Source organism: Athalia rosae, chromosome 3, assembly GCF_917208135.1.
Source record: "Athalia rosae chromosome 3, iyAthRosa1.1, whole genome shotgun sequence".
Lineage (NCBI taxonomy): Eukaryota > Metazoa > Arthropoda > Insecta > Hymenoptera > Athaliidae > Athalia > Athalia rosae.
Window position 1 is genome coordinate 21081252 of NC_064028.1, and position 9172 is coordinate 21090423.

The following is a 9172-nucleotide window of genomic DNA, read 5'->3' on the forward strand; positions in this document are numbered from 1 at the left end:
GATATTTGTTGAATATGTATATTTTATCTTATTTCATTCTATCTCGCTATAAAACTGCAACCAGACATTCAAATTCATTTTATAAAGCCCTTGGTAAATGAATAAATAATTTATAGATATTATAAAAACACACGATTACAAAATTAAGTTGCCTGCTGCAGGGGTCTGAATCTTTTGAACTTTTAATCTTAAATAATTAAACTGCAGTGAGTCTAGATGTCTGGAAGTTGTGTTCACTGTGAACCAAATCGTACATAACTTTGACATGAAAACGTAAGATGATTCAACTTAATCGGCTCCCTATTTCCCTACACAAGTACTGTAGGTGTAATCAGCTTCTTTAGTCTGGCACTTTGGCGTCTTCACAGAAGTATTTGCGTTTGCGCTCGATAATCGAATGTTTTTTCTATCACAGTTGAATTTTGAAAGCATTGAATTAACTGATGGAGAACAGGCAGCTGTTGACGATTTTCTATTAGGTCTGTCAGAATTTGAACAAGACTCTGCAGTAGCTTGCAGTTTTTTGCCCCTACTTCTGCTACCGATGGAATTAGTGGATCGATCTGACTTATGATCCAGCCTGTTTTTATCAGCACTCTGTGCTCTTTCTGTGTACGTATTTTCGAGGGTATTATTGGACTTGTTTGTTCTTGCAGAGGCCGAATGAACGGTTCGAATGCTTTCTGAATCCCTGGTCCTGGATGAAATCTCCATAACGTTTTCATCGGCTTGTTCATTGGTCTTTTTGTCAAGATCTAACTTTTGCCATTCCTCTTCCCTGATGCTGCAAGTTGACCTAGACCTGTAGCTTTCAAGTGGTTTTGGATAAACTGGTTCAAATGGGGATTTCCAAATCATTATCGCACCATCCGCACTCACAGTCACTATGTGCTTGCTGTCAGGGCTGAATTTGCAGGCCGTTATTATAGCCGCATGTCCAGCTCCTATATCTGTTGTTTCAGCCGTATGATAATCCCACAACTTAACTATGCAGTCGTTTGAGCCAGTCACGAAATGCAGACCATCTGGACTTATGTCCAAACAATTCAAAGCCCCGACACTCGATCCTTCTACATCGCGGATCAGCGACCCATCTAGAGTCTCCCAATAAGCTATTTTATGATCTGTTCCACATGTCAATACCTGTACTCCGTTCGGACTGAAGCAAGCTGCCATATACATCGTATTTCCCATAAGAACTGTTCTTCTCACTTGTTTTCTGAATATTCATGAGCAAAATTACATATAATTTTACACTGTGGTTTTCTTTCACTAATTTTCAAGATTTACTCACGCTATGTGCCATATGATGCAAGTACCATCACTACTTGCACTAATCACTTCCTCGTTACTGTGTGAAATATGCAGTGCAGTCACAGGCCCCTTATGCTCTTTTAAAACGCAAGCTAACTTCTGCACCTCTGGTTTTATATCCCAAAATCTCACCTGAATTAGCTCAAGTCAGTTTGTTGAAATTTAATTATTTCATATCTAAAACCTGACATAATTACCTGTCCATCACAACCACCGCTAATAAGTAAATTACCATCCATAGTTACAGCAATTGCAGAAACAGCTTTTACGTGGGAATTGTGAATAGTAAAAATTAACCTGCCAGTCTGTGGGGTGAAGGCTCTGATAAGCCCATCATTCCATCCTGAGGAATACAAGACACATTATTAAACTGTAACCAAATACAGTTGCTATTTATGAAGGCGATAAGTATTCACCAGAAATGATCATTTTTCCATCGTAGGAAAAGCATAGAGTCGAACAAACAAAATTTGGAATTGTAATCCGGAGTAATTCACTCTGCGTTTCAAGCCTCCAAATTCTAATATCAGCTTTACTACTCGTCGCAAATACCTCAGAGTAGTTACTGTAATTATGAATACAATTATTAAATTTTCTACTTATTTAAGAAAGATAATTACTCACTGTGGAAACACAATATCATAAATCGAATTAGTATGACAGGTGACGAGCAAACGTATGTCGAAATCAGCAATATTTATCTGATATATTTCACAAAAGACGGTCCCAACAAATACAAATTTCTGTTCGTGCAACACCAAAGATGTGACAACATTTTTGACATCGGTTTTTGCAAGCTGTAAAAAAAATATAGCCAAATTAGATGAAGATATAGTATCAGAGTGTACCTAATAATGTAATATAACATAATGTATGGTGAATTTATTGATATTTACCGTCACAATCTGTGGTGTTGTTGGAAGCTTTAATTTTGCTTCTCCAAAATTTGAAACCGGCTCATTCTCCAATATTTTAACCAGCTCCAAAGATCCATCCCCTGCACCGACTATTAATCTACCATCATTCAATAGGGCCAAACTTGTAACTCCGCCCCCATACAAAAATGCTTCAGTATGAAGTTTTTTCAAATTCTTTGGAACCTTTGAGTAGCACCCAACCATCACTGGCGATCTCACTGGCTCCATGAACTCCATATTGTGGTAATAGTTGAGTCTGGAAAAAGAGATTAGTTTTATTAATTGAAAGAGTCAATGTACAGAAAAAATTAAGTCTATTACTTTGTACCTAGCCCGAACAATATCGCCAGAAGTGGTACCACAGAATGCATTTTCATCTCTGACATCAACTACTATACAATTTATGGATCTCCTGAGCTTGCCTACTTTAACATTCACCCCATAAACTTTACGAGTTTCACAATTTATTCGCCAGACTTTTAATGTTCTGTCTCCACCAGTAATGAAACACAAATCGCGTAAGTTCGTTCTAGTTATCGTCCATGCATCCCCGGCAATTTCAGTACTGGCAAATGATCCTGAAAAAATTTATCTTTCAATGATATATTTCTAATTTCATGACCTGGAAATGATATTTGGTCATTTAGAAATTACCACACATTGCGTCACCCTGATTTACATCCCAAACTACAATGTTACCATCATCTCGTCCACCCAAACTAACGAGATAATTACTAGCACAGGTAAAGCAAACATCTTCCACACGAGCCTTGTGGATTTCATGACTTCCCTTTATGGTTCCATCGATGTAATTCCAGATGATCACCATTGCCTGTAATTTGCCAATTATGTTCAAAGTTATGCAATATTTGGATAATCTATGGTGAGTTTTGCACCTTGAATCCCACGTGGTTGATTTGTCCTGATCCAACATATTTTCCACAAGGAGAAACGCACACTGCGGAAATTACGTTTGTATGACCAGTAAGGAACTTTTGCTTTCCTGATTTGATGTTTTTGATTGTAACTTTGTTCCCCATCGGATAAATCAAATGCTCATTGTCCGGATGCAACTGTAAACCTTTTTTAGTGATCCCTGTTGTGCGAAATTCTTAATTATAAAACAATCTAATCCAGACATATTCGTGTATAGATTAATTGATCCATGTTGAAATTGAATAGGGGTTTATTATAAATTTATTTAAAAAGATAATTAAAAATATTGTATCACAAACCATCAAACGCTACTATTCCCTCCAATTGAAGATCATTAACGTCCATTTTAATTTATTCAGTTTACTCTAACTTTATTTCAAGTAATAATGATTCAGTCAAAGGCAAAAGAGCCAATGTTTATCTAAAATGTCAAATTGTTTAGACGTCAGGTTCTTTAAATGGGATCCGGTGGCGTCACGTTACCATGGTTACGCGTGACGTAATCTGACAGTTTCGCAGTGCAGTTTCGGCTCCGCGGTTTCAGTGGTTTCGACAATTTCATCCCCAAGCAGACGGCGTTATAATTTTATGACAGAGCCAGTGAACTTAGGTTAGATAAACAATACTCAAGTTTCTGTCATTGCCTGACAAATAAATAAATAAGTACACTAAGAAGAATAAAATGTCAGGGACAGACGAACGAGTGGAGGAGATAAATAAAAAATTCTTAGAATTCATGAGCAAGTCTGAAAACGTTGAATTGGCATCTAAGGAAATATACGAAGATCTTTTGGACGAGGTACTGATGGGGTTCGTCTTTGATGTTCATAGAACGACAAAAACAGGGAGTTCAGATGTAGAGGAAGGGATCCCTGATGACGAGTCATATGCCATAGTAGACCTTCCAGGGCTTGATGTTTTTGGTCAACAACCCATAAAAAAATCTCAAGAATGCAACTGTCCAAATTGCGACCGTGGTGTAGCAGCCTGTAGGTTTGCAACACACTTGGAAAAGTGCATGGGTATGGGAAGAAATAGTTCAAGAATTGCATCTCGACGCATAGCAAACAGTTCCAAGGACTTGAGTAATCTCAGTGGTGTTATTAGCGACGATGACGACGATGTTGACTGGAGCTTAGCAAATGACAAAAGAAAAAGACGCAAAGATAGAAATGGGCTAAAAAAATCCAAGCAGACTAAAAGTGGTCATAGGAATGGAGATAACATAGGAGATAATAATCATACAAGTAACGAAAACTCACCTTCAAATTATGAGAACATGTCTATGGAAGACAAGAGAGCACTGCTTACACATATTTGTGGGGTTGTCTCTGAGCACACAAAGAAACTCTGTACAAGATCTATGCGGTGTCCTCAGCATACAGATGACCAGAGGAAAGACATGCGCGCTAATCTTGAATCTACTAACAATGGTCATTCTAATCAAGACAATCTTCATGTGGATGTTGATACCTATGAGGAAGGGGATGGACAGAACCTCAGAGATGCCTTGGCAAGGTGGGATCTCGAGGTCTCCAGCCATTCCAGTCCCGCTGATTCTGCTTCGACTACTTCCACTTCCTCTTCCAGCAGAAAGAGGGAATCCAAGACTAAGGGTAAAGGAAAAGGATCTAAGCGGGACAGAGGATCCCCGATTTCGCAGGGAGACTGAATAGACCTTTTAGTTATCATATGTAAGCCAATAGTACATTGAACTTCAAAACGATATGATTTCAGAATAAACTAATTAATAAGTGCTCATGCATTCTTTCTAGGAAAGAAACTCTGGGTTGTTGGCCAAGTCTTCTGAAGCAGTTGGTCTTTGGCTGAAGTTAAAAAACGTGGTGGCAAAAGATAAATAATATTTCTTCCAACCGGATTATTTATGATATTATTATGCTTTATTACTACCTAAGTTATTTTTCAATCAATTGCTATCATATGCTATCGATAACCAGATAAGTGGAAGAAAATAATTATGAATTTAAACATAATTAATTCTGACTAAGCGGGATTAATAGCGTTTTACAATTACTGTGAAATTATCATATGAATAATCATGTTGTGACTATTCTCGACTGAATATTTACTTATTAGGATCAGGATTCATGTATTAAGAATCTACAACAATGTGCGCCTAATTCTTGACAGCTTCACATACAAAACTTAGGGATGGTTTCTACCGAGGGATGGCAGCAGGATTTAAACAATAATAATAAATATAACCTTAAATTCATCGATGATCTGTAATAAGTCGCAATAATGAAGATATAAGGTCTTCATAGTATAGTGGAAAAAGAATATCCAAACTCTGCTAAAATGGAAATAATCTCTGAAGAGACGAATCTGTCGATTGCCGAAGACAATAATCGGGTAAGTATTTTAATCACATATACATTTTATTTTGAGGTTGTGTATTGTGAGGTCATGTAAACACGTTATTGAATTTGTATTAAGGATAAGATTCGAGCAGAGCTTTCGACGATGACTTTTGAAGATTTACAAAAACTCAAGGAAAGATTGGGCTCCAAAGTTTACAATGAGGCACTATTTGGATCTCGTCAAAAGAAGCAGACAGACTTTAAGAGGGTCAATAAAAACAGGCCCCGAGAAATGTCCTCAAAATTCCAGGTTCCGAGGCATAAGGAAGTCATTCCTGTGAAGAAGAACATAGTCAGAGATCCAAGGTATGATAGCCTGTGTGGTAATTACAATGAGAAGGCATTTAAGAACTCGTACAAATTTCTTAATGAAATCATGGATAATGACATCAAGAAACTGAAAGATGAATTAAAAATAACTGAGGATCCAAAGACTATGAAAAAGGTGAAATATCTCATTCAGAGGTTAGAGAATCGGCAGAGAGAGCAGAAAATGAGGGAAACTAAGGAACAGAGAGAAACTGAGGAAAAGCAGGAAAAAATTGAGGCTCTTAAACGTGGGGAGAAGCCAGTATTCAAGAAGAAGTGTATGTATTTGAACTACAGAGTTTGGTTTGCTTTGTTTTGTAGTCTAGCTGAAGACTTTCAAACTCACTTTGAAGCTCGATTTGCAGTTTTATTCTTTAAATACATAAAATGCTCTTTCGAATACGAAGGATTCAAAAGTTCTGGTCTTGTTCCAGCTGAAAAACGGGTTCTCAATTTGGTGTCACAGTATGAAGAATTGAAGAAATCTGGAAAACTGAAGAAGCACATCGAGCGTTTGCGTAAGAAAAAAGCTAGTAAAGATAGGAAAAAGCTTGCGACTTAAGGCCCTGGTAAGAGTTAATTCAAATTTGCCTTTTGAAAACAACTATATGTGAGGGAGGAATAAAATTCTGTAAATATCCATAATTACATCTTGGTTAACAAACAATACTTCATTACAAAACGAAGACTTTTTTTACATTAACGTGATCTTAATCAGAATATCATCGATACTAAAAATATTTTTCGCAATTACGAAAAATGCGCTTTGGAAAATTCATTCTACGATTTGTGGTGCCAGACTACCATATATATTTTTCTGTAAAAGTGAGTACATCTATATCAAGCCATCAATCATCTAGCAAAAATTTGATAACATATTCTTAAGCTGCGTATAAGATCAATTCTAGAATTCCATAACCGTGTATAAGTATACAAATGTACATACACGAGCGAATAATTAATAATGTTCAGCAATCAGATGAATGGTGTTGATAACATTTATAAATTTCACTTGATGCACATGCGTTGTTCATATCAGTTACTCTCTGGCTTCTGTTCTGGTTTAAAAGGCTCACTTTGGTGATCAACTATCTCAAAAGAATCATGACCATCTCGGAAACAGGAATTGCAGTACAGATCGCCACTGCAACCGATACAGCGGAGTTGTGCATCAGCATTACAGATAACACACCAAGGTAAGCGTTCTTCATCTGGCGTTTCATCAACTGACTGCAAAATTTAAAAAATGAAAAGAAATTAGCTACTGGTAATTAGAACAAGTCGAATTGCCGGCTGTTAAGTACCGACTTCAGTGTCCATTTGCTCCAATTCATCCAAATCGGATTCAGAATATTTGCCTTCTATAATTGCCTCGGCTAAAGCCTTTTTTATAATTTTTTTGGTAGCTGTCTGCTCATCTTCTTCATCGTCAGTTGGTTTATTCTGAAATAAAAAATCACTGTTGTACTAGAGGTATTCAAAATAAGCTTGACCACATGTATCCCGCAGCAAAGTTACACACTTACTTTAGCAAATACCGCTGGATCGATTCCTCTGAGCCTGGCCAGTCTGTCCTGAATTGCAGAATCCGCATTCACGTCAGAAGAAAGTTCTAGTTCCTCCAAATACTCATTTATCAGATCTGTAGTCTTTTCTTCATCCGTTCTAGTGTCTACTGCATGGTACTGAGATGAACAATCAATTCAAAGGTAATCAAATTTACCCACAAGTAACTGATTGAATGTAAAATCTTTTAAAACTTGCATACATTTATGTTGGGGACGGGTTTATCAGGGTCTTGATCTTTGAGAAGAGCCAATCGTCTCCTAATTTCTTCAATACTAGGTTGTGGAATGGGTTTATCCTCATTCTTTAATTTTTTCAACCGATCAACCATCTGTTGATCCACCAAGTCCAGTCCAGACTTGAGAGTGTCCCACCTTTTATTTTTCTGTCGATAAACAACTATAGGAGGTTTTGCAGGATTCTCCAGAGCATTTATTCTGCAAGTTTACGAATGGTAAGTAATAGATTTATTAAACAATGTACGATCAGAAATCAATATGACTAATTTGCAGAAATTGAAGCACATTTACTTTTTAGTAATGTCTATCGGAGCCACTTCGTCAGCCATTTGTTCTGTAGATACAGACTCCTCGGGCATATGAGACTCTGAATGACAGCTCTGGTTACTTGAAGCAGTTTCTCCTGCATCTTTCAATTTGAAGTAACATTTGCCACAAACCTTTTTGGTTCCAATAATAGGAAGGTTGAATTTATACTTCAAGCACTTTGTGCAGTAAGAAAATTTGCAGTTGGGACAAGCGTTCTAAAAAAAATAAGTCAGTATAATAAAATTTGCTATTGCAGATTTCAAGGATTTGCGTGAGGTACAAGCTACAAATGACTGAGTAGTGTACGAAAGTTCAATCTGTAGATTAATCAATTATGACTGTTCGAAATAAATTCAAAGACAGACTACTTGTAGGTTAACGAGTGCGCATACCTCGTTTCTGCATCTGTTTCAAATAATGACAAGATTTAAAAAGCAAGGGCAGATGTGGACAAGCTATTATTACCTCTCTTGTAAAGAACGTAAATTTAACCTGACAAGTGTTACATGACATTTTCATAAGAAAAATACAAGGAACAGAAAAACTTGCTAAACGTCAACTGTCAGACTTGTAACACACCAATGCGCAGTTAAGTGTCAAATCTTGGAAACAAACCGAGGTCCGCCATGTTATATCGCAGAAATAAACTACAGATACAATATGCGTGTCTGGATGAATTGTCAGCTGAAGCATTTGATATTTACAATAGAGATTCAAAGTCGAATATCATGCTTTTATAGAAACCAGCTAGAATTATCAAGACATATCCATTTTCAATGACGATGCCGAATTATTTTCTATGACGCCATAGCGCCTCATACCGTATTTGAATGCTGTATGGTATTTGAAATTTCACGATTTATGGGGTCAAAATATTCGAATTTCTCGGTCTACAAGGGAGCCCGAGCTTTGCTGGAGTCAGGTAGCCAGCAGCGTAGCGCTTTGTTGTGAGACGTCACCTTCGGGGCTGAGCAGAGGTGACGCCCCACAACAAACGGCGCGCCCGTGGCTACCTGACTCCAGCGAAGCTCGGGCTCGTTGGTAAATTGGAGAATTCGAATATTTCGACCCATGCATGTTTTGCTACGAATCTAAGTGGGTCTACGACTAAATCCAATCGATATGTCTTATAATTTTTCTGCCCCCAACAGCAAATAATTGATGATTACTCGATCGATTGTATGAGTAGATGATTTTGGCT

The 9172-nt window shown here is 37.3% G+C and overlaps 4 protein-coding genes across 4 annotated transcripts; 2 read left to right on the top strand and 2 right to left on the bottom strand.

Annotated features, from left to right (window-relative positions):
• Positions 1-134: 134 nt before the first annotated feature.
• On the bottom strand, positions 135-3631 carry LOC105689192 (cilia- and flagella-associated protein 52). Its single transcript, XM_020854789.2, has 10 exons — positions 3467-3631; positions 3128-3327; positions 2886-3063; positions 2560-2809; positions 2211-2487; positions 1939-2111; positions 1731-1879; positions 1512-1657; positions 1295-1446; positions 135-1219 (listed from the first exon to the last, which is right to left on the bottom strand). Exons 1-10 carry the CDS (start codon positions 3510-3512, stop codon positions 301-303), a joined length of 2490 nt encoding a protein of 829 aa, XP_020710448.2. The 5' UTR covers positions 3513-3631; the 3' UTR covers positions 135-300.
• On the top strand, positions 3485-5242 carry LOC105689703 (ataxin-7-like protein 3). Its single transcript, XM_012406920.3, has 2 exons — positions 3485-4861; positions 4943-5242. Exon 1 carries the CDS (start codon positions 3850-3852, stop codon positions 4837-4839), a length of 990 nt encoding a protein of 329 aa, XP_012262343.1. The 5' UTR covers positions 3485-3849; the 3' UTR covers positions 4840-4861; positions 4943-5242.
• A 102-nt stretch (positions 5243-5344) lies between these two features.
• LOC105689708 (ribosomal RNA processing protein 36 homolog) lies at positions 5345-6835 on the top strand. The gene is made up of 3 exons (XM_012406932.3): positions 5345-5540; positions 5625-6135; positions 6292-6835. The coding sequence occupies exons 1-3, from the start codon at positions 5487-5489 to the stop codon at positions 6417-6419; spliced, it is 693 nt and encodes a 230-aa protein (XP_012262355.2). The 5' UTR covers positions 5345-5486; the 3' UTR covers positions 6420-6835.
• On the bottom strand, positions 6644-8597 carry LOC105689700 (abscission/NoCut checkpoint regulator). Its single transcript, XM_012406904.3, has 6 exons — positions 8437-8597; positions 7954-8186; positions 7626-7860; positions 7384-7542; positions 7166-7300; positions 6644-7087 (listed from the first exon to the last, which is right to left on the bottom strand). Exons 1-6 carry the CDS (start codon positions 8488-8490, stop codon positions 6893-6895), a joined length of 1011 nt encoding a protein of 336 aa, XP_012262327.2. The 5' UTR covers positions 8491-8597; the 3' UTR covers positions 6644-6892.
• Positions 8598-9172: the final 575 nt, after the last annotated feature.